Here is a 24,206-nt window from a genome sequence, read left to right on the forward strand (position 1 = left end):
TCCCACTCACCCCAGGTTTCAGCAGGTTAGCTTAAAATGTCCTTATTTGAAAACATGACAGGTGTTAGTATCTGCTTTTCACATCCCTCTTCTTTTTCATCCAGTCACAAACTCGTAGCATGGCCACAGAATGTGATGTTAGCAGTTGCCGAATTACCTCTCAATACTTAGGAGAATGATTCTCTATTTCTTTCTCTCCCCTGGTTCTGGAGGTTCAACCCAGACTGCCTGGGGATGGAGTTGCTGTGTGTTGTGGTTTAATGTGCTTGTGAAGGGTGGGACAGGGCAGTCTTTCATTCCCAAATATTGAAGTTACCTCACTGAGGGTTTTAAACTATGTGAAGCTGAACAAACTGTGAACATGACTTGCTGCACGTTTCAACCACATGGGTATGAATTGGAGCAGGGACTGGAACTGTCCCAGTCCACAGCAGCCAGTACCATTCCGTGTGTGATGTGATCAGCATTTCAGTCTTAACCTGATGATACAACCAGCACTTACTAGCTTAGAAACTCTCTTATGTGTTAGAGTGTATTTCAGTACTTTCTACTCTTTCCACTAAATTACTCCAGGATGGATCACTTGCCAAAATCTTGAAATAAGGTTAGTAATGACTGTAATGGTGTGCAAAACCTGAATGTTTCTCCTGAATAGACACTATAATACACTATTTGAATATTCACTGAATCTGTAAGACAGAGATGAGATTAATTTGTCATAAGTATGATAGTGATTCTCATGCTTCTGTGTCACTTTGATATCTGCGCTTTTAACTTCATACCACAACTTTACCAAAATGATTGGATTCTTCAGATAAGCCCAAGGAATGTCACGTGGTAAAGCCTGAAAACCGATATAATCTTGTTTTCAAGATACTCCCTCTGAGATTCATTTAGTACAAGTGAGAAGGAGGATATTGCCAACTTTTCTTGATTTTGAAAACTGTTGAAACCACTTAATAAACCCATCTGATCTGTATAAATGATACTTAATACTGTCCTTGAGGCTAACCAATTAAAGCAAGGAATCTGAATGCATTAATATTAATGAGAGATCTATTGACTTTAATTGTATGGGATTGTGTTCAGTGTCATAGATTTTAAGTCTTTGTGAAGTGAATGATGCTTTTGAAAGTCTTAAGTGAATTTCATTGTTTCAGAAGTATATGATAATAAATTGAGAAACTAAATTATAATAAACTTTTATGATAGTGATTTTTTCATCATATAACCTTTAGCATTAGAGCCAAATGCTGGTAGGAATTGGATTGTAAAAGACAAGAAAGTCAGCATATATAGCCTGCATAGCAGTCTGTATGCTTTGAGTTTATACAGGCTTCTGGTTCTCCTTTCAGGGCCAGCTGTGGGCCAAGGGACCCCAAATTCAAGTATACAAGTATGGACTTGAAATCCTGCAGATTATTTATATTTAAATAATGACATTGTATTGTATACCTCACTTCCACAAGAGGATTATCTCTGCTGATTTTGTATTGATCTTTTACTTTAAAAATCATACCCTAACAAAAACAAAAGCCCAAAAGCTTTTACAATTACAAGAAAAAATCCAAACTGATTTCAGAGACTTAGGAAACCATTTGAAGTATCATAGTTCAGATCCCTTGAGGAGGTGGTGATTGTATTTTTCATTTTGCATTTATAATAAATTGGAATGAGCCTGTTGAGAGCCAAGAAAATATCTAGTGTGTGCTGTACAGGAGTAACAAAAGTAAGGGAGTGTGTGTGGGGAAATGAAGGCACATCTCTTCTCGTTCTTCTATTGCAGGTTGTTCCCTGGTACCTACCCAGTATTTTCTAGGTTGCTTTTGTCTAAACAGACATCTGGGGTTTTCACTTCTTCTAAATGATCTTTGGAACATCGGTAATCAGCTTTTGAAGTTCAATTAAGGTTAATGCACATTGAGGGAAGCGCATCAAGTGGTCTTCTGGGACCTGTTGAGCATATGTGCACAATAGTATGTCTGATGCACTTGTCAGGATTGGCCAAGTGTACTTTGGTAGAGGAGAAAAAAAAAAAACCTTTTGTTAAACTTCTTCTTCCATAACAGATCTGCTAAATATGATGAGTTTTTGCTCTAAGTGGATCTAATCCTATTGCTAAAATTGATGTGCTTTGCTTGGAGATTTACCTGCAGACTACCTAATGAGTCTTTTGGTCTCTGCCTTTTCTGTCAGCAGCACTTTTTGCAATGTGATTATGAAAATGCGATGAATGCAGTAAATGTAACTGGAAAAAATTCAGAAGGTTAACAAAAATTTGCTGCTGTTTCAAGACCTGAAACTTTCCAATATATTCCCTCCCTCTTAAAGAAAATGCAGAGGAGGGTTTGAAAGTCATTTACTGCTAATTAAGTTAATAGGTTATCCATATTGCAGTAGAGCAGTCAGTTCTGCCAGAGGAGAAGCAGTGATGCCAGCGTAGAAGTAGACATAATCCATGTCAGGGAATACTTTCTTTTTGATTGTCTATCCATGTGTGGAATTTGGAAAAATTACTCCTCTTGAGTCAAAAGCTCAGGCATCCAGTTACTCCCTCCACCAGAACGGGTTTATTTTTAGGAACTATTCTGTGTTTACCTGTCTGTGGTAGACCCCAGCCATGAGCTCTGTTGCTGTTAAAAACAGAACACTCACAAAGCTCCCCAGGCGTTCCATCATCCATCTGAAAGTAGTGGGACAGGCAGAAATCTTGTTCTGACTCCATCTAGTTGATGAAATGGCTAATGGGATGTGAAATATAGGATACTCTTGTGTGCAAGGTGTTTGCCATCTGTCTGTCCTTGGGAAGCAGATGAACGTGCCTGAGCTCTTTGGGAGAGAACATGCATGGAGCCTTTTCTACCGGCTCTGACATCTCTAAATTCTTGCTCAGTGGAGTAAGAATTAGGCTGACAAGACTGAAATCCTTTGACCCAGTTGGTTGTGGACTGGATGAAAAAGAAAGCTCCTCTTATATATTATCGTCATTTTGTTGTAATGAACCAAGTTTCTAGAACCAGTTTCTGCAGAAGAGGATGTCCTTGCATTTGAAATTACTTCTGTTTGGACAGTATAAATTTCAATTTGTTCAATGAGTCATGTAATCTGCTAACATGTTATCAGCATAATTTAGCATAATAAAAAATAATTGTTTACAAGTAAATATGCTGAGAAGTGCAATATTTTTTTTGATTACATTGTTCCTAATGCTTTAAAAGACATCTAGAGAACTATTTTTGTGGAACAATTACATTTCCTATTTGTCTGAGGTTTTTAAAGGTTGTTCCATTATCAAATTGTCTGAGGACTTATTGGTGCTTGCAACAATTTTAAACACATCTTCATAGTTCTATTTCAACACTGAAGTTTATTATTGTTCTACTTATTGCTGTTGATATTTCTTCTGCTGTAAAACCAAAGTTAGTGATAACCTTGCCGAAAGGAACTGTTTTTGCTGCCAGCTGAGTGATATCCTCTTGTCACTTGTTTACTCATCTCTATTTTCATTTTTTTCCTATTGAAAGGAACGGCTTATTTTAGGAAACTGAAGAATGGAAAATCACCTAGGAAAGTTTTGTGCAAACTGCTATGAAATGCCTGAGTTTCATGTAGGTTTTCTACTTCCTAGCCTCTCTTTGATGTTGATGTTTATAGCAAAACACTACTGGCTGCTTGTCCTTGGTTTCAGTGACTATTTTTTGGCAGATCTGCTGTATGAGAAATGCTTTACCTGTGGTCTGTAGGACTTTTTCTGTGGGCTGCAGAATACTTGTCACAGCAGTACTAGGCTTATACTACTTGAGAGAGGGGAAGGGCACGTGTGACTCTTGGACCTTCCTGATGGTTTCAGGAGCTTGGGGAGAGCAGGGTGATCACAGCTGGACCCCAGGAGGGTCTTTAGCCTTCAGATTGGGGTGTGCCCATTCCAGTCACAGGAGGAAAATCGCTGTGTTGGAAGGTGAGCTCTTTTTTTAGGACTGGGGTTTCCAGCTGCTTTGGTGTTTGCCCAGATCATTTCTGTCTTCACTCACACCAGGTGACCCCCTCTGGGCACTTGACTCACAGGTGCCCTGGCTGCAGGCTCGAGGGCCAGCAGAACTGTTTGGGCTCTGTCCCGTTGGGAATGCTGTCATCCCGACAGCACTGCCTGCTTTGGTGGTGGGAAGATGGGAATTCTAGATAGAAGACCAACTCTTTACAAGTTTGTCCTGCCCCATCCTCTGCAAAGCTGACAAACTGCAAGAAGTAATTTTGTGTTTCTGCAGATTCACCTTCAACAGGAAAGTATGGCTGCCACTTGGCTCTGACTAATGAATGTTTTTGAAAATGTGGTGATGAATGAAGCCTTAAAAGCCAAGTTCTTCAATGGCTGAATGTTTTCCTTTATATTCCATTTGTGCTTCTGCAGATTGTAAAGCACAAACATAAGGTTAAGAACTTCAGTTGACAGAAAGTTTCTCAATTTTGGTGAAGCTCATAGAGCTGTGCTTGTTTAGAGTTATTTTTCCTGCAAGTTTTTGTAGTGCTACATTCTATTTAAATGCTCTTGTGGTTTACAGTCCTACAGACTGTTCTATTATTGTTTATAAATTTAAAGGGCTTTTAAATATGTGTTTTCATAACCATGATTGAAAGTTCTTGCTGCTTTCCTAGTGTGACAGTGCAAGCTTGGGTCTGCACCAAAATATATTCATTGATGTATCATTTTTTCATGATTTTACTGTTTCAGATGAAAGAGTTGTGGCAAGTTAGTGTTTTAGTTACCTTCATACAAAAGGGAAAATGCTGCTTCATATTAAGATGTTTACTTGGTCTTGTGTATTACTTAATGCAGTCTTGTATTACATAACTTTTTTTCTCTGTTATGCCCCATGTCATATTAGAGCAATATTTTCATGGAGTTTTGGTCTAAATCAGAAAAATATTCACAAAGCTGGTATTATATTCTGGGTTCTCATCTTTCTTTCAGAAATAACTTTAAAAGCTTAAGTTTCATTTCAAGTCTATGAATCACACATTCCTGTGTGTTGTGGCCCTTTTGAAACAGGCTTTAAGACATTTTGTGCTTCATTCTTCAAGGAATGTTACCCAGTATGCTTTAAAGATTGGGATCTGAGAGGGGTAAGAGTCTGCACCTTCCTCTTCTGAAGCTAAGTTTTCCTTTGTAGAGAAACTGTTGTATGAGGAAGGGACGGGTTGGAGTTGTATTTTTTATTATGGGGAGTGGATGACTGCTAATTGGGGTATTTAAGGAGGTTTTGTTGTAATTATTTGTGGAATGAAAGAGGTATAAAATCATTCAGACCAGGTAATTATCGCCCATGCCATTCCAAGTCCTCAGGACTGTTTCTAAGAGGGAACAAGAGACAGAGGAGATGAATTACAGCTTGTTTCTTTCCCTTCCTAAGTGTGTTCTCTTGGCTTGTGTGAGTCAGCTCTAAATTTAGAAGGCATATCAAACCCCAGTGTTCTGAAGGCGCCTGTGTGGAAGTGTGGTGTTGTTTCAGCAGCAGGGAGAGCTGTGGCCACTTGTGCTGGCAGCTGAAGTCTGCCACTCCACTGTGCACTGCTGCATGAAGCAGAGGAGAGACAGACCAACATCACTGTCAGTGTTAAAAAGTAATTATTCAGTGATCTCAGCTTCAAATCTTTGCACTCTCCTGTCCAAATAGCTGCCCACACCACAGTCAGTCACCAAGGCCACTTGTTTTGATGCAACCCTTGCCATTCTGCAGCTTAGTCCTTGCTGTGAGGACAGCCCACGGTGAAAACCAAGCTGTTAATGACAGTGAAGAAGAAAGGAGATGGTGTTTGCTTTCTGTGTGACTGCTTGAAGTTTGGTATGACAGCTTAAACACTCACCTGCCCAGGACACGTGTCAGTGTTGAGACTGTGGGTGTCATGTGTCCTGTTCAGGGCGTTTGTTTGTCATTGAAATATTTTAGTGTAATAAATTATTTTCTTAGCCTTTTCTTTCTTTTTTTTTTTAATCTCTGTCCTGAAGGAAATAACCTGATACTACCCAGATTTTTTCCTAGTTTGTACCTGTCAGAAATTTTCACATCTTATCAGTTAAATGTTTTGTGGAATCTGGTGGAGGTTTTGTATTTCCCAGTAGGGTTTGGTTTCTGGACCAAGCTGAAGAAAACTCTTCAGAGTAAGGTGGAGAAACATTCTTTACCTAGGTGTGTCTTCCTGAGTGATGAGTAATGGAATGGCTTGGTCCACATTCCTCTAGTTGTTACAACTGCTTTACCCTTGCAAGTCAAGTGGTTTTTAGAGAGGACTCTCCCCTTGTGCGAAGGGGTCCCTGCACCTGAGTGGGATTCTTTGACTTGCCTTCCTTAAACTTTTAACAGACTGGTCTGCTCTAGTGGTTTTGTGTGCTGAGGTTTGTCAGAAACCCAATTGTTTTTCTCCAAAAAACCCATCTACCTTTCATCAGAGAACAACTTGCTTGCTCTTAAGAGTTTTTTTCTTTGTCATTGAAGTATTGTGAATGGAGATATTGCAGGATATGTCTAAACCTAACTTTGTTTTTCTGGTTGAAAACCAGTGCTGTGTATGACAGTCTGATAATCACCCTTGTGCCCCAAGCCCCACTGAGGAGATTGAAATGAACCTTGCAGTGTTGGGCTTGGTCTTTTGTAAATAGCAAAAATTTATGGAGCATTTAATCATCTGCTTTTTCATTGTCTGAAAGGTTGGTGATGTTGTTCATCAGAGATTGAGGGAATTGTAAATGTGGTTACATGTAGCTAATTTGGCTTCTGTGTTTAATAACACTTTCTGTGTGGAGTGGAAGTACACTGATTAAGTATTTTGATGTTTGCTGCCTAAACCCTATATGTGTGTTGTTCTACTGATAATTTGTTAGAATTGAAATTACGAACATAGCTTTGGCAATACTGCCCATTTTTAACTAAGCATTTTGTAAGTTTTGGTTTTTATTTGCATGGGTTACTTCAGTGGTAATACATCCTTACTCATGAGGAAGAAACATACACTTAGTTACATTGTGTTTTAAACAAAATACTTGAATGGTGATGTCCAGAAATGTGACTAGCCAGCTGCCCTGTGATGTCCTGCAGAGTTTCTATTTAGAAGATGTTCTGTGCAGCAACCATCTCAAATATGTTTCTCAGCAGCCTCTTGGATGAGGACAGGAATACACAAAAAAAACCTGCATTCCGAAAAAGGACATGCTATGATCCCATCATGGGGAATTCAAGTGTTTGGTGTAGTGCTGTGCAAGACAACTGCCAGAGGGGTCTTAGGAAAGGAACTATTTTACTCACAACTGACTGATAATTCATAAGGGTGAACATCCTGAATAAAGTTGTGCTACTGCTTGTATATCCCAAGCACATCTAATAGGGTTCCTGTGTTAAACCTGCAAGCTAAATGCACTTGTACCTGCTTAAGAAGCTGAAATTCTAATGTTGTACCTTATTACTTTATTTCAACTGAGTTGATTGTCCTCACTTGCACTGGTGGGGTGAACAACTCCATGCATTCTCAGCTTTTGGGGACACCAGTGCGTGTTGGAATTCCCCCAGTAATGCCACTGCCCTTTGCAGGGATGCTGGTAGAACCATTCCTAGGATCTGAGAGCCCTCTCAGGTGTTTTTTGGTTTCCTTGCCCCCTGTGTATCCCCAGCTTTCCATGTGGTACTCCCCACAGTGAGGGCAGGGAATGGCTGTGGGGTGGGTTTTCTTGTTTTGGTGCTGTTTTTTCCTAGCTATAGTCTCCCATGTGCTCCAATCTGAAAAACATCAGATATTTACATGGAAATTTGGTTATAATTGTTTTAATTGGTATTGAACTTACTTGAATAGGAGGGCTAAGTATCACAAGAAGCATTCATGAGCTGTATAGGGTATCTTAAATTAATTTGTCATCTTAATGCTGACATTTGAAATAATGGCCTAAGTTTTGTTTTTATTCAAAGCAAAGGTTCTGTTCTAGTTGATTAAAAATAATCATCTGATAACGAAGTGTTTTGATTTTCCTTTTTTACCATCCCCCTTTTTTTCTTTGACTGGACTACTTGGAGAACAGAGAGCACTGGTGTAACTTTTGCTTGGAAGATCTGAACAGAATGAAAAGTAGTAATGGGAATATCTTTGTGTGTTTCTGTTAGTAAAGCTCTGTAGTGCAGAATAGGATGCTATTGAATAGCTTTGGATGTAGTGGATTTTGTTTATGTTGGTAAATAATAAAATTCAAAAATAGTATTGTGAATCAAAAATTAAAAAAGGATTTAAGAGGGTATCTATGTTTTCAAGGGAAGGAAATATAGAAATTACTGTACAACATGAGGAAAATGGAGCAAGGATGTTGTAGCACTGATAGAAGGCAATTCTATCATATTGAGTCCCTGAATGAAGAAGAATCTATGTATTGTAATTATTTTTTTTTCCTCATGTGAAGATGAAAGCCTAGTTTGAAATAATCTGACAGCCTAACTGACACAAAACAGGGCAGTGAAAGTGTGAATTGAGGGCTTTTAAGGAGTCATTTTTAAGCTTTCTTTCCAACCCATTTCTGTGTGGTATTTGTCTTCATGTATATGTATAATGCCACCTGCTCTGTGCCTCTGACATTTTCAGGAGAACACTTTCAAGGAACCTTAAAATGTCTTTCTGTATGAAGCACTGCTGGGTGTTTTGAACACTGATCTTCTTAATGCTGAAATCTCTTCCTCAGCAAAGCACATACTCTCCTTCCCAGAATCATTTCAGAATTCTCAAGATCATTTGCAGTGTCTTTAATATGAAGATAAATAGAACTTCAACTATAATAATGGAATTTTCTGTTTTCTTGTGTGTCATTCTGCAGGTTAAAGTGGGGAGGTAAAAACCAAACCCAGAATCATCATTGACTGGGTAGATTTTTCAACATGAATCGTGCTTTCAGTAGGAAGAAAGGTAAGTCATTTAGCTTATATTTCATGGAGAAATAAATGCGCCACAAAAATTCTTTATAATAATAAGCATTATACAAGGAAAAACTTAATTGCACTGGAGATAACAGTGAGCAGCCTTCTAGAAGATGTACAGAGCAAAGCATTGTGATTGGTCAGAGCTTTCTGCATTCTGAGGCTGAAGTTGAATTTTGTATTTTTTTTCCAGGATATGTGTACACACACATGTAAATAAATACTTAAAATGCACCTTCTATTTTCTTGTGTTGCCTGCACACACCAAGGGAGGCCCTTGGAGAGTTTTAGAACTTCTAGGAGTCAGTGACTCTTCTTGATATATATTTATTGGATTCTTCAAACTGTGTTTATTATACTTGAAATATCTCATGCAGAAGGATATTTTTAGCTGTAAGAAGCTCTTCTGGATTTGTAGCAATCTGAAATGGCATGCTTTCCATAAGGATATCCAACCATGTTGCTCCTCTGGCTTGTTTAGTCTCTTTTCATGGACTGTTTATGATCATACATAAGTCATTAGAAGGAGCATTAGGGATGCAGTTTTTTTACTGACAGCTTTGTTGCTATTTCCCCTGTTTGCTTGTAAGGTAGAAAATACCCAGTGGGTCTCATTTGTTTATTTTCCATGTTTACTTCTAAAGGTCCATCAGTGTGGCACACACTGACATGAAACACTTCCTTGTATGTGCAATCTTAGTTGGACTGAGTGCAAATATATTGTTTATATAGGATTTCTGCTTTGGTGTCAATATCACAGCTGGAAATAAAAAGAATCTGTGTAGTTAGGCCAACATGAAATGACAGCATCACTGCATCCTTGTGTGTCTCCTATGTTTGTTAAAGCCAGATGTATCAAGGTAAGAAAAGCAGTTCAGACTATCAGCACACGATCACTACAGGAAGATACAATTCCTTACAAAGACTGCAAAGTAGGATAAAAGATATTTTAACACCCCAATAACAGGAGGAAACAAGCTTAAACCCATAGGCTGTGCTCCTCTTAAGCACTGATTTATTTCCTTTCGTAGGTGATTGTAACATTGCTATCAATAGATCTGTACCTTCCAGGTGCTTGATAGTGTTGCCAGGCTTCTTCCAGATCATTTGAGAAACTGTTTCATTTTTCTTTAATTGTGGATTGATTTATCACAACTGAGAAAGAAACTTGGGGGTTGTGGATTGTTTGGTCTAGGAGACCATGGAATTATTTTCCCTTTTTTTTTTTTTTTTTTTTTTTTTTTTGAAATGACTTCTGGTACCATTGGAAGCTCAGCCTGCCATGATTTAGAAACAGATCAGCTGTGGTTTATTGGATACTTTACAGAGTTTTGATTTGGAACCAGAATGCTAAAATACTGTAATTATTTCATATTGCCATTGGCAGTTTCTGCCTGTTGCCTTTATCATGCACTGTGAAGTTGTAGCCTCAGCTTCCTGGGATCGTTTGAGGGGTCTCAATTAACTTCTCTGTGTTCATTTCTTCTTAAAAAGTTCTTATGAATTTCTTACTAAGTCCTTAACTAAACTGTTGGAATTTCGTTGTATTCAGAGACATTTGTTTTGTTCAGTTAATTTTGTGTGCTGTTTTCTTTACACCAAGAAAAAAGTATCTAATAAAAGCTGTCAGGTACAATGAAGTGCAATTAGTGTGGATTCCTAATAATGATTCAGAACCTAAGGAGACAGAGGAATTTAATGCTGTCATCCATTTTACTCATAGCAACACTTGTGACAGTTCCATTCTCCTACTCTAGGGAAAAAAAAAACAAGTTTCAGTTAAGCAATTGTCAAGAATAAGTGAAAATTACATATTTTTAATGCAAATGAAGTTCAAAAGAACTCAGGTCTATCAGTGTTCATGCATAATAACTGTATTTAAAAGCAGTGTCAATTGCTGAACTTCCTTTATAGTATTGATTCCCCTGCCTTTCCCCCCCCCTCCCCACCCAGATCTTACAGAAAGTTATTTCCATTTTTGGTGCATTATTTGTGGCTTCTTCTGCACACAAGAGTGTGGATAGTTCGAGGCATTAACTGTGTGACTGTGGTTTCTCAAACAGTCAAGCAAGTTCGCTAACGTCAAACCTGTTCCCTGCTGCTGTGCTGGTAGGTTTTATGTGAATTACAAATTTGCAGCACTCTATTACCGTGGAGCTACAAAAACAATGCCTTAAATCTCTAAGATTGTGATGGGAATTTAAATGGATGTAGGTGATACTTTGTTAACAGCCAGAGATTATATCTGAATTGGGCAGACTGACAGAATAAATGTCCCCTAAAGTTCACTGTGATGATCAGGCTGTGGGTCCTGTAACAGGATTCATACAGAGGAGGTAGTTTCCTGCCATAGATCCCATCTTTTTGAACTGGGCACTACAGTGGCTGGGGCAGTGCTGGTCTTGATGAGCTCTGTTCTTATTCCGTCACCTAATTCAACCTACGAAAATTTTCTTCTAAATGTTCAGGAAACTATTTAATTTACAGACATTAGTAGACAAATCAAGAAAAGAAGCACTAAAAGAAAGCTTTCTTTACTTTCCCACCCCCCCGCCCCCTTTTTCTTCTGTTGGAGACTGGATAGCAACCTGTGCTTTCACAAAATAATTGCCATGAAATGCTAGTTGCTAAGACAGAAAGTGAGCTCTTTTTAAAATTAATCCTGATCCTTTACAGGCAAGAATTTCCTATAGATAAGATGTGTGGCATGAGTGTTTATGGAGGGAATCTGCTATGGGAACAGCAGCTTTGTCATAAATCAGAGAAGTGCTCTTGAGAGCACACATCTTCACTTTCAGCATTACCAATACTTCATTTTGAGGCACAGTTTTTTACTGCAGATATCAGATCTGCAGCCAGTACTCAGTGCAAGTTTATTTTTGAGGGTCATGGTTTGGGCATGAAATAGCCACTTGAGCTGACAAGGTGTGCTGAGTGCTCTGGCCTTTAAAAAGTGGCACAGCCATTGGCTGTTTTACAGCCTAAGATTTAGTACAAACCAGAACTGGAGAGCTTGCTTGTATTTCAGTTGGAATTATTTTTGCTTGTCTGATAGTCGTTTTGGTTGAAGGCTTAATTGGTATGCTTAAAAATAATATTCAAAAAAATCAAGCTGTTCATCTTTCATCATTAAGGGACAATGGAAAAATAAGAAAATGTGAAGCTTAAACAAATTTGACTTGTTTCAGAAAGTACTTATACAGATAATGATAACTAAATGGAATTTTTCAGCAGTCTGGGTTGTGATATCTGGTCTCTTCTGTTCCCCACGAGCTTGTAAAACAGGAAAAAACTGTAGGCACTAATACTGACAAAAAAGTTCATTTCAGGTTTAAAGCTGGTATCAGTACTTGCTGTTTTATTTCCATATTTAAACACACAACTTAAAATATTCTAAGCAACATAGCTGCTCTCTTGATTTGAGTAGTTTGGTTGGACTAACAAATAGGTGTGTTGTGGAAAAAATTTTCTGTTGCAGAAATACTCTGACTGTACAAACTGTACAAAAGTAAAAGTTCTGTTTTCCACTCATTGATCAAAGACTGCAGTAAATTACAGTCAAAAGAATTATGTATTCTTTAAGGATTGCTTTTTTCCTCCCACAAAAACAAGTTGATGAACAATATATATGTTCTTGTTTTGTTGTTGTCACAAAGCTTGGGAAAATGTTTGTCTGTCTGTCACACTATTGGAATCTTGCTTTTTTATGTGTTCCAGTTTTAGGGAAGGAATTTTGAAGAGTCCTCTTTTCATTTTCAATTTTTCTTTTAAAGTCACATGTGGTAGCATGCTCACTTGAAAATGCTGTGGTGAAAAAAGTCTGTAGTGCAGATGGAAGTCTGTTCAATTTAAAATATGTTTGCATCTTGACAAATTCAGTCACCCTTAAGTAGCTTAGAGATGTTAATGTAATTCCCCTATAAGAGATCTCTCTAAATGCTATGTTATGTAATTTTTTCTCATTCTTAGTATATTTGTATCTAAATTACTTAATTGTTCCTAATTTAGACTTGATTTTGCCATGGTATCTAGTCACATAAACAAAATAGAGAACGCTAACTATGGGGGCTTTATTTTGCTCATTTTTTTTTAGTGAATGGAGTTGCTTTGCATAAATGAGTTTGGCACATTTTACTCATCCTGCATCCTTCTATTAAAAGATATTAGTGTAAGAACTGGTGCACATAAGTAAGGAAAAAATAACTAGTGTTTCCTGGCTTCTGCCTCATCAGAAATGTGAAAGAAAGCTACTGCTCCTTCCAGACAGAGATATCTAATTATGGCATGACTGTAATCCAAAGCCTCTGTGAGCTAAAGATTGGAACTTTGAGTGACACAAAACAGTGCTAAAAATGTAGATATGTATGTCTACTGAATTACAATGGCTGAAACTGGGTGAAGGTGTGGAGCTTGTAGCAGTTGAGTTAAGTTTTTTCTTTTTTACGCTCCAATGATTCTCCTTCATCTCATAAACAATGTCAGCCTTAGTTTTCTAATGATATCAAGTTCAATGTATTTGGGAATCTAAATTTTCTGGGTTTTTTTCCCATGTGGTAACAGTTAATAAGGTGGATAATTGCTCCCAATTGCCAGCCCCTGAGATGTAGATGGTCTTTGTAATGCCAAATAGGGTATATTGAAGTAATTACCTGTTTTAAATCATAAATTTCAGCAATAACATTTCTGTGCAATGGCTTTTTATTAGTCTTATTTATGAAAGTGCAGACAGGTGCATTTAATGGGCAGGGGCTGACATGTAAAATACTGCAATCAAAGGTTATAGAATGCCCTTTTATGTGAATGGGCTGGCTATAATATCATCTTTATTTTTATTATAAACATATGGTGCATTCCAGAGATGAAAAATATTGTTTTATATTTTCTTTTAATGAGAAGACAATAAGTAAATGTCGAAAAGAATGATGGGGATAAGTGTAGTCCTAAAGTAAATACTTTGCTTCTGTCAGAGCCTATTTCACATCAGTGACTTAAACAAAGGCTTATTGTGTGCTGGACTTCCACATTAAGAGTTATGATAAAAAACATACGCAGTTTTACAGGAGCATAAGTAACCCCAGGCTCCCCCACTGTAGTCTTCAGATATTATTGTGGTTGCACTTTGTTCTTTCATAAAAGCATTCACCTTACAGATGGGAGAGAAAAAAAAAACAACCCCAAAACCAAACAACTCAATAAATCAAATCTAGGTCTACATTTCCTCCTCTGCCCCCACCACAGGAAAAGCTGTTGCTTGATGCCTAAAAGATTTTTTTTGAACGAAAATTTTTTCAGGAGTAAAGTGTGGGAGGAAAAGGTTGTTTTGTGGTATAACAAATATTTCTGTATTCAGCTGGACACAAAAATCAGTTAACAATTTTGTAATATCTTCACAAAGAACTAATATGTATTCCAAGTACTGTTCCTTGTCTTTCTAAATGTGGGGTCATGTGGAAAACCAATATTCAGTGGTCAAATCCCTTTTTTGGATTGATTTCTGACTCTGTTTTTGGAACTTTTTTGTTTGTACTGTTGCTCTCCTTAGACTGTGGCAGGAGACCTGCAAGGTGACCTGCAGGGTTTCCACCTTCATTTGGCAAGGACCCAGTGGGCTTCTCTTGGTGGGAAGTGCTCAGTCTGACATCCTGTGTGTGTTTGCAAACATTTGTATGCAACTTTACATGTATTAAATTGTACACATAGTATAGTCCCTTTCTGAAGACAGAAGGGACAGCTCTAATTTTTTAAGAGGGGAAAAAAAAGGTTACAGTATGTCTTCAGAGCAGGTATACAAATGAGGAGTATTTGTATCTAAAATAAATTTTTTCATTGTTCTCAATTTAGACTTGATTTTACCATGGTGTTTATTCACATAAACAAAATAGAAAACATTAGCTATGAGGGCTTTGGAAACCTTCTCTAAAGGATTATTGGGTGTGTGCAGTTGAGCCTGATTTTTTTCTTTCTGGTCCCATGAGAATAGGAGGATAATTTCCTGTTGCTTATTTTATCTGCGTTATCTTCAGAAAGGTATTGCAGAACTGATCTTATCTCTTGCTGCTGTAAGGAATATTCCAGGCAGGTTAACAGTGCTATTTACAACAGTAAATTTGTTACTTCTCCGAAACCTCAGGAACTCCTTTCCAGAGGACATGTGTGCTGCTGAACCATAGGCACAAGTATTGGCTTTGCAGTGGGAACAGCATGGAAGGAATCTGAAGCTTTTTGGCTTCTATCCTATCGAAATTTACACAGCTGCAGCCTAAATACTCGAGCAACTTGGATGAGTATCCTAGTGAAAGGCAAAACATTTATCCTGTGTAATATAAATTAGGGGTGTAGCAACCAGACCTTGATAGGAATCACAATGGCTACCTGAAGTCATAAGCATTTGTCTTATGAAGCTGTTGGAAAATTGCAGAGAACATCCAAAATAGATCACTCAGGAAAACACTGTTTTGTGAAATCAAATCCCTCTGGCACATAAAAGGATGTACATTATATATGCTTTTGTACCTACATAAACAAGAGCAAGCTATAGATATGCATATTTTAGTTGCTCTCATGGTTACTCAAGCTCCTTTCTTCTCCTTCCAGTTTAAATTTTAAAGAAAGCTCTGCTTAAACTTTTATATCTCATTATTTCAGTGTTCTGGAATCAGAAAATTAAAATTCTATTTTAATTGTATATTGAGATTGTCATTTATGCTTCTTTTCCTTTGTTTTGACCTATTTGCATAATGTTCTTTAACAGCAAGGAGTTCTTCAAAAGCTTGCTTTTTAAACATTTTTTACAAGTTTAATTGATACTCCTCCACATTTATTTATAGTAATACTGAAATACTTCACTGAACTCTTTTTCTACAAGACTACAAAAGTGAAATATGGAACTGGAGGTTTGATCTCTACATATATCTTAGTGAAAACTTGCAAAAATGTGATCACTTAAATTATGTTATGCCAGTCATCTCTCTTCTGACTTCAAATGGAAGCTTTTATCAAAGGCAGTGGAGCTCTGGTTCTAACTAGAAGGCATGTGAGGTATGGGCTAGATAGTTTAGATTTATTTTTTCTCCATGATTTCCTCCTCACCTCCCCCCCTCCTCCCCCCCACCTTTGGTTTAGGAGTATGAACTTGTCAAAAGTTCTTAACATCAACAAATCAAAATTGCAAAAGCTAAAATATGCTAATCACCAGTCAGTTGGTCTCTCACTTTCATACTATTTTCCTTTATTGTCAGAACTTACATATTGGTATCTATATCTCAAAAACATCTAGTATAAAATGTGTAGGCTATGCAGCAAATGTTACTGTTGAAGGAAATGCAAATACTAGGTTTTTCATTTTGTAATTATGCCAACCCAACATTCTGTGACATCATTTTGCAATTATAGCAATCAGCTGTTTAATACCCTTTATAAGACCCTAAATATTAGGGGAGAAGGACACAGACAAAGCATTCTGCCGAGATCACTCTGTTCTAGGGAGATACAACTCTTGGCAAAGAATAAATATACATCCAAAGCATGTCTTATGTTTGGGGGAGGAAAAGAGGAAAAAATAACAGAAGTAACTGTTTTTGAACTATGTGCATTGATGGGCATTTTTCTCTATGTTTCTAGGGAAGGCTCTGACTCATAATTTCAATTGCTTAGTCAGAACTGTTAATAACTAATGAATTGCTGACTTTACTCAGTCACTGCTCTAGAAGGTGGCTGGAACAGATGCTGCAGCTGATCAGTGCAATAACATGGGTAGATTTGTTTGTTAGTAACATTGAGTATTGCATTCTGATGAAAACTCTGGTACCAAGCATTAAAGTCTCAGGCCTCAGCCTATCCATTCGTGTTACCTGCAGTGGTCAAGAAGACAAATTCCACCTTGCTGTCTGACCAGCATAAAGGAGGCTTTGTGAGCACCTGCCCGTTTCTACTGCAGTCAGAATAAAGAAATTTATTTAACAGGGTGACATTTCTTTCATGTCCTGTTGTGAAGGGTTTTCTTTCTTTACAGAAAAATAGATAATCTAGGAATAATGAAAGAGAGAGTACTTATGTGCATACACTGAAGCAAGTAAGCTGTTTGTTCCTGAGGCAGTAATACCTAGATGTATTATGGATCTCTTAGGATGATATTTTCAGGTGACTTTTATTAGGCTGCTTGTCACAAAAAAATACTTTTTTCATACAGAGTTTTGTAAAACAGAGGAATAAGAGACAGTTCCAAGATTTCAAATCATATTGATCCTGTAAAGAATAGCTTTAGTTTCTACTTTTTAGAAATTACTTTATTTTCACTGTGGCACTAAAAAAGAGTTAGGATCAGAGTCTCTGCTCATCGTATGAAATGAGTGGCCACTAGGTCTAATATGCTCTGATAAACACTTTAGAAGCAATTAATTAATGTTACTTAATGTTAATGAATTAATAATGACAGTGGGGTGTAGGGAGGCAGCTGCACTGTGCAAGTGCCATTCTACAATCTCTTTGGGCAGTAATATGCAGAGAACTTGATCTCAAAGGGAGACCAATTTCTTGGCACTGCGAGCACTTTCCTTTTTGGTAGATAAATGGTCAGCTGTGCTGTTATCTAACCTAATGTCATCCTCCTCTGAGTGCAGCACACTTCTTCAGGGTCCTTGATGAAGTCCCCAAGTCGATTCCCTTCAGCGTGTGATTTGTCAGCACACGTGTCCCTCTGCCCTGGCTCTCTTGGTGACACTGAGGGTTCTGCCGTGCCTCTCACACAGGACCCAGCAGTGTGCTGTGAAATGTAGATTGGAAAGCAGCCTCCCCTTTAAATAGTACTGGTTCAGGCAGCTTTGAAAGGAGACAAGGCTCAATTCTGAGCAGCGTGCCTGTGGAAGTGCCCAGCTCCCACCCCCACCCTGGCAATTGAGTCTGTCACATCCTTGGGTCACCCGGTGTGAATTTGATGCAGTCGTCTCTTAGCAGACTGGTTTTTGTGTGCTGGCAGGGAACAAAACCTGAGAAGCTCTCACCAAATCAAATTCCCTTAAAAACTGGATATGCTACTGTACTGCTGTTCTGGGGACTCTCTGAGTCTGTGCCACACACTGAGCATGCTGTGCACATGCTGAGGTGTTGTGGATGGAGAGGCTCCACACAGGATTATCAATCCTGGGTAATCAGGGCTGTGGGTCACCCTGTGCCCTTGAAATTAGTGGTGACCCTTTTTTGCACCTCTTGTTCCACACAGTGCCAGTGAGTGTGACAAAACCACCCCATACTCAGACTTCTTACAATATTTTGTACCTCAGTTAAACATAGGTTTTGTTGGACTCCAAATGGCTCAAACTCATAATTCTCAAAACCTCATGATTCTCAACAACTGAGCACTTTTTAAAACTTTAATATAAACTCTAAGGCAACCTAGATTAACAACTTCAGACCTCTAAAATCACTCTGCTTTTCACCCAGTGTAACAGTGTGAGTCCTTTCACTTTCTATTACTGTTAACTCCAGATGCTGGTTGTCAGGTTTGGTTTTATCTGGGTTTTCGCTCCTTTCTTTGGGACCTTCTGTTTTATTTAGCTGGGAAGTGTCCAGAAGTCTTTTCTGTGTAGCTAATAAAATAATAATATGAACTGTGATTTTCACTGTAAGGTTTCATGTTTTGCTTGTTGCTTCAGAATAAATAATTAACTTTTAAGCTGTGAAAACTCTTTAAAAATTAAAACAGGCAAGGGATCATGCAAGCCACAAGCCGTATCTGCATCAGATATCTGACCAATACTTCTTTTATGGGTTTTCCTGTTTTTGTTTTTTCTGATTGACTACATTTGAAATATCTGAAATTTTGTCTTTCTCAACTGCTGTGAAATCAAACTCATTGTAAGCAGTACTTCAAAGAGCTGCTGAGGGTGGTGTAAGTCTGTAACCAGACCTTACAATTCAAATGGAGATGCTGGTAACAAGCTACCCCATAACAACTTGCATGCTTTTTTTTTGTGTCTCTTTGCTATCAGCCTGAATTCTGCCTTATGTTGTTAGTGGAAATCTTCAGTAGCTGTGTCACGGTGTCTGTGGATCTACATCTGAATGCTGGGCTATTTTAACCAATAGCACAAGACTCGTGGAAGCAGGTGCCTTTTGCTACCCTGCTAAGTTACTGATTTCACTCTGAGCTGAGAGCACCTGTCCATATTTCCTTACCTTTCTCCCAGTTAGGGGTACCAACAGTTATGGCAACACTTGCTTAGCAGTGTTATTCCTTACTGGAATCTGTCTCATTCATTTTAGAAGCTGGTGTAGGCAACTTGATTTCACGGGAACATTTTAGGTAAAGCTTTGTAAATGATAATAAAATTGGAAAGATTACCTGATGCTGAATTAAGACCTGCTTTTCACACTTGACTCCCCAACTAAGTAACATTGTTTTCAGATTTGGATTTACCCTGATGGGTAGAAGGCAGGAAGAAACATTTGCAAGGAATAGTTATTAGCGTTTATAGTATCAGTCTAACCATGTGTCTGCTTGTAAAATTGCTTTAGAAGCTACAGTTCTGTCACTTGTTTGTGGTGGTACTAGGCATAAACTGAGTGGAGAATTCTTGGAGAACTGAGCTTGAGGTTCAGTGCTCTAGTTTTACTAGATTTTCCTTTATAAATGTATAAATATGACAGTATCCCTCCTGAAGCTAGTAAAGGGTGATGTGAAGAAAATGGGTAAATTAACCCTTGGTATTAGCAATGTGCCTGCACCTAGAGGAGTTGAAATTGGCCCTGTGCAGGTGTTCACAGAGCAGGCTGGGGCAGGGAGCAGTCCTGGCCTTGCCAGCAAGCACACTGAGCAGCTGCTTGGCTGGGCTTCAGGTTATCCCCTGGGCTGACAGGTTTTATTCTACCAGGCCTAACTCACAAATTCACTGGGATGGCTAGTTCACGCTTTTGGATAACATCAGCCTTTGATATTATGTTAAAGTAGAGATCAGATTTCAGTGTTAAAATATTCTGGGAAATGATTTCTTGGTTCTGGCAGTCCAATCACAAGCCTCAGTTAAAAGGGAGAGCCACTTTAATCATCCTCCTGGGTGCTGCTGAATGGACAAATCATTCTTCCTTAATTAGGAAGTGATAATATCACTTCTCAGTAATGGAGCTGAACATTACTGCCATCTAGAATGAAATTGGCTTGGGGAAAAAAGAACTCTCCCAGCTTTGTAGTTCTGATCCTGTTACTGTGGTGACTGGTGAATATCTTGTTTAACGGTTTTCTTGCTCCTGTATAATCTAAAATATTTAATTATTGCTTTAGTGTCAATGTCATAGCTTTTACTCTAACAGTTTAAAGTGAACAGAATTTTATTGTTCTTAAGTGTAACTAACAAAAAAGTTAACAATTACTGTGACTGCAACTCCCCATGAAGGCAAAGGGAATTGTGACTATCCAAGGGTAGAAGGTTGCTGTAAGCTGTTATTCTGTTACTTAATTCAAAGTTCCAAATTTGCACTTTAATTCATGGTCATGTAAGCCAGGATAGTCTCAAGTTAGAAAAAACTACTAAATGTTCAATACATGTAATATAAAATATTAATTGGAGTTACAGATTCTTCCAAATGTGTGGTAATGCAAATTAGTATTTTAGAACACTTTTTTCTTAAACTCTCTCAAATGACAACTCTGAGAATTTGTTTCTAAGGTTTTAATAAAAAGAAGCTTTCTCTTAACATTCGGAATTCTGTCTTAAATTCTGTAGAATGTTCTTAAAATAAGAGGAGAATATGTATTTGACAAATAATTATAGAATTATGACCATGCAGCAGGACAAGTATGAATTACAGAGTTGTAATGGGAAAGTTAAAGGTGAATATGCAAATTTGTGTAGTATATGTATACAAAAATTCCAGATGATCTGAACTTAAAATCTAAAACTTATTAATCTGATGCATATCCTTTTCCTTTTATATGGTTTAGGGCTTTCTTCTTTCAGTTACAGCTTGGATAAATTTTTTTGTCCCTTTAATGTATTGATAATTCTTCAGAAAAAGCAACTAATTAATCAAAAAAGCATCATTCGATGCACAGTTTAAACAACAGGGTGCAGAAAATATAGATCAGAGATAAAAACGGCAAATTACCTCAGACCAATTCATAGATTTGGGAGGAGTTGTAGCTCTTAAGGGAAACCAAGTTGGGTAAAATAGAAAGTCTGCCCAGCAGAAAGAACCGGGTTCTTTCTTCCAAGTGTTTGGGAAGGTGTGAGATATTTCCCTCCAGTCCCTCTAACAACTTCAGACAGCTGGTTCTTTGAGTAAAAGGATGATTGTTGAACTGTTCCACAGAGATATTATTATACTTAAGTTAACAGTTGAATAACCTATTCAGTGCTTCTTTTATTTTGCTTTTCTGTAGACAAAACATGGATGCACACTCCTGAAGCCTTATCAAAGCATTATATTCCCTATAATGCAAAGGTAAGAAAATATTAAGTTATTTTCTCCTCATACCTTTAGAACACAGCACATCCTGTCTTGTTTTTAACTTGATAACTGCAGAAATGTAGATTTACCAGATGAAATAAAGACGACAAACTTAGTAAATGTCTGTTTTGCAGGTGAAAATGTTCTGGTTTTAATGGCCAGTTGATTCTTGTTTGGAACTATGGTTTACTAGAAAGCAAGCTAGTGTTCCTTCTCTGCTTGTTTTTTTTTTTTTTAATGGATGCAAATTTTGAGTGCAAAGGAATTTAACATCAGGCTGCATGCTTACAATAGTATTGAAATTAATGGCACACATTTCTTTTGAACAATATCAAAGGCAATAAGTAACAACCCTTTCTGCTGGATACATTGAATGTCAGATACTCAGGAAATGTGGTAAACAGTAATGGCATTTTTGCACAGTTAAACCAGAAGCCTTTCTTTTACATTCTTACCCTAATTACAGTGAGATAAGTTCATATAAGTAATGCTCCAATTTGTCTAATGACATCCTTTGGCAGGAAATGCATCTTACCTAAATACCTTAGAACCTAAAGGGTTTTAGATAGTTACCTAAATGCCAGTTTTGAAGATGGCTTGGGAAAAGGAGGAGAGACTATGTAGCCATCAGCATAACTCAGAGTAAACTGAGTAATCTGCAATTACTTGCTGAAACTGAGAGTACAATTCAATAAAATTCTATTGCGGGCTGTTCTCGATGACATTCATGATTAGTATTTCTTAATATAAAAACCTTTCTTAAAATAGTCTTAATAAAAATCAATGTGAAAATTCTTAATATTAAAAATTTGTTTCTTTATATATATATAAAAATATTTATTTCACGAGCCAGGACTCAGATTTCTACATGAGTGTTCCCTGCTTTTGTATTTGCAATTTTCTTTTGCATTGTCACACAGAGAACAAGTGTTTTCAGTGGCAAGTGGAGTCTCATTCTCACACTTGCCAGGTTTTGAATGTGTTTTTATTTTGTATTCCAGCTGAATTCTTGTCCAAAGGATGTATTGCCATTTAACTGAATAGCCTTGCCAGGCACCTTGGCTTTATAATACACTTCTTGAGAGGGAGGATGACTTGCTGTGGTGACTGTGCCATCTGTTTTAAAAGCAAGCTGAAACCATGAGGCTTTTTCAAAGCACTGAACAATGTCTGTTCATTTCTGCTCTTTGAGAGAAAAAAGCAACTTCCTTCATCTTTCATGTTTCATTGTCTTGCTTGAGAGCAGATCTGGCGAGTAGGTGTCAGTGCAGCTGTGCAGAGAAAGAATTAGAATAAAGAAAATGGTTCTAAGATGGTTTAACTGTAGAAACAACAGCACCAGCATCTTCTGGAGCAGAGGAAAAGAATGGAGAATTCCAGTCTAAAGGAAGTCTGCTCTCAGCCTGGTTAGGAAGACTCCTGGTCCAAAATGTCTTTCCACTGATTTAGGCTGCTATGTACCTAAGTGCCCTCTCCAGCTGTGCTCTGTTTGTTGTTTATTCTGGGACCTCCTCCACCTTTGTGCTGGTGGTCTCTAAGGTCAGTCAGAACACTTGCAGGAAACTGAAGTTTTAATACCACATATGTTGGATTTTGGTTTTGTTTTTTAAGAAAACCCATTTTATTTTGATTTGGATCTCAGCAGAAAATTCTCATTTAGAACTATCGGTTATTTGATTCAAAGCAAGCAAAAAATTGCTCTGCTCTGTAACTGGAGTGTAAAGGTTATGGGATTCCCTATCTTGTTTTTTTACTGACACCTGAAGTAAATTTGCACAGCTTTTATGAAGTTATCTGGCATATGCAGATATAAAATTAATAAATCTGGATTGTACTCCCACCTCAGTTCTCAAGTATCCAAATCTCATGAAGTTTTGAAGTACTTTTCAATTTAAGAGGAAGGTATGTATCTATCAGTACCTTATTTGGGTGTTTGCAGCATTTTGGTTTTTAAGTGGAATGTCTCATTGATTTCATAACGTGTAACTATGTGTTGAAATCATGATTAAAAGCTTCAGAAAACACTCATAACAGAAGTATTGAACAAGACTCATTGATTTTTACCCAATTTCTTCCACTTCCAATTCTCTAACACTCAGTTCGTGTACTTTCTGTGTTTGTTGGGAAGAAAAGATAACACTTGCTCTGATTTATTTCAAAAAGTAATCATGTGAGTGAAGAATGACATGTTCAGAAAATCAAATCAGTTTGATGGAAAGTAATACCAGGGATGTTATTTGTCCGTGAGCAAGTGAACTGTATTTAATACTATGTATTATCCATAGTTTTTTGGATGCAGACTATTGTAGATGGAAGACTGGTTTCTGTTCTTTATGACTCCATTTCTCTGACACTAATCTGAGATGATCAGAGCACAGGGAGAGCTTACTGGGAAACATGAGACTGCACTGATTCCTAAAAACAGCTTGTTGGTAAAACACAGTTCATGAGTTGATTGTTATTTTAAAAAAACCTAGCAAAGTTAACTGGAAATTAAAAGAACCCTGCAATGTTGATAACTGGCCTTTTTTCTCTACCAATTGGAGAGAACTTTTTAACAGAGCATTAGTAATGTTGTGGTATCTCTTAGAACATGCCGCCCTCAGGATGTTGTATGGCCATAATCCTCTCTGCAAGAAAACATGAGCAGAGCTGTTTCTTCTAGAAGTAAAATCCAGGAGCAACGAGTCTCCTAAGGAAACCTTGAAATATAAAAGTATCTTGAATTTCTCTTTTCTAACACACCCACTCCTACTTCACTGTTTTGAAATTTGCTGGTTTTGGCATGGTTTGCACTGTGTAAACCAATGAGGATTTGGTGGG

At 37.7% G+C, this 24,206-nt stretch overlaps 1 protein-coding gene across 6 annotated transcripts in view; it reads left to right on the plus strand.

Moving 5' to 3' along the window:
- GULP1 (GULP PTB domain containing engulfment adaptor 1) overlaps positions 1-24,206 on the plus strand; it is a 147,052-nt gene that overhangs the window by 59,459 nt on the left and 63,387 nt on the right. For all 6 annotated transcript variants that reach the window (XM_033064254.2, XM_033064256.2, XM_033064253.2 and 3 more), the window contains 2 exons: positions 8,843-8,931; positions 21,316-21,377. In XM_033064254.2, the coding sequence (XP_032920145.1) occupies positions 8,904-8,931; positions 21,316-21,377 (90 nt within the window). In that variant the 5' untranslated portion in view covers positions 8,843-8,903. The remainder of the gene's footprint in view (positions 1-8,842; positions 8,932-21,315; positions 21,378-24,206) is intronic.

The sequence above is a fragment of the Catharus ustulatus genome, chromosome 7 (assembly GCF_009819885.2).
Source record: "Catharus ustulatus isolate bCatUst1 chromosome 7, bCatUst1.pri.v2, whole genome shotgun sequence".
Classification (NCBI taxonomy): Eukaryota; Metazoa; Chordata; class Aves; order Passeriformes; family Turdidae; genus Catharus; species Catharus ustulatus.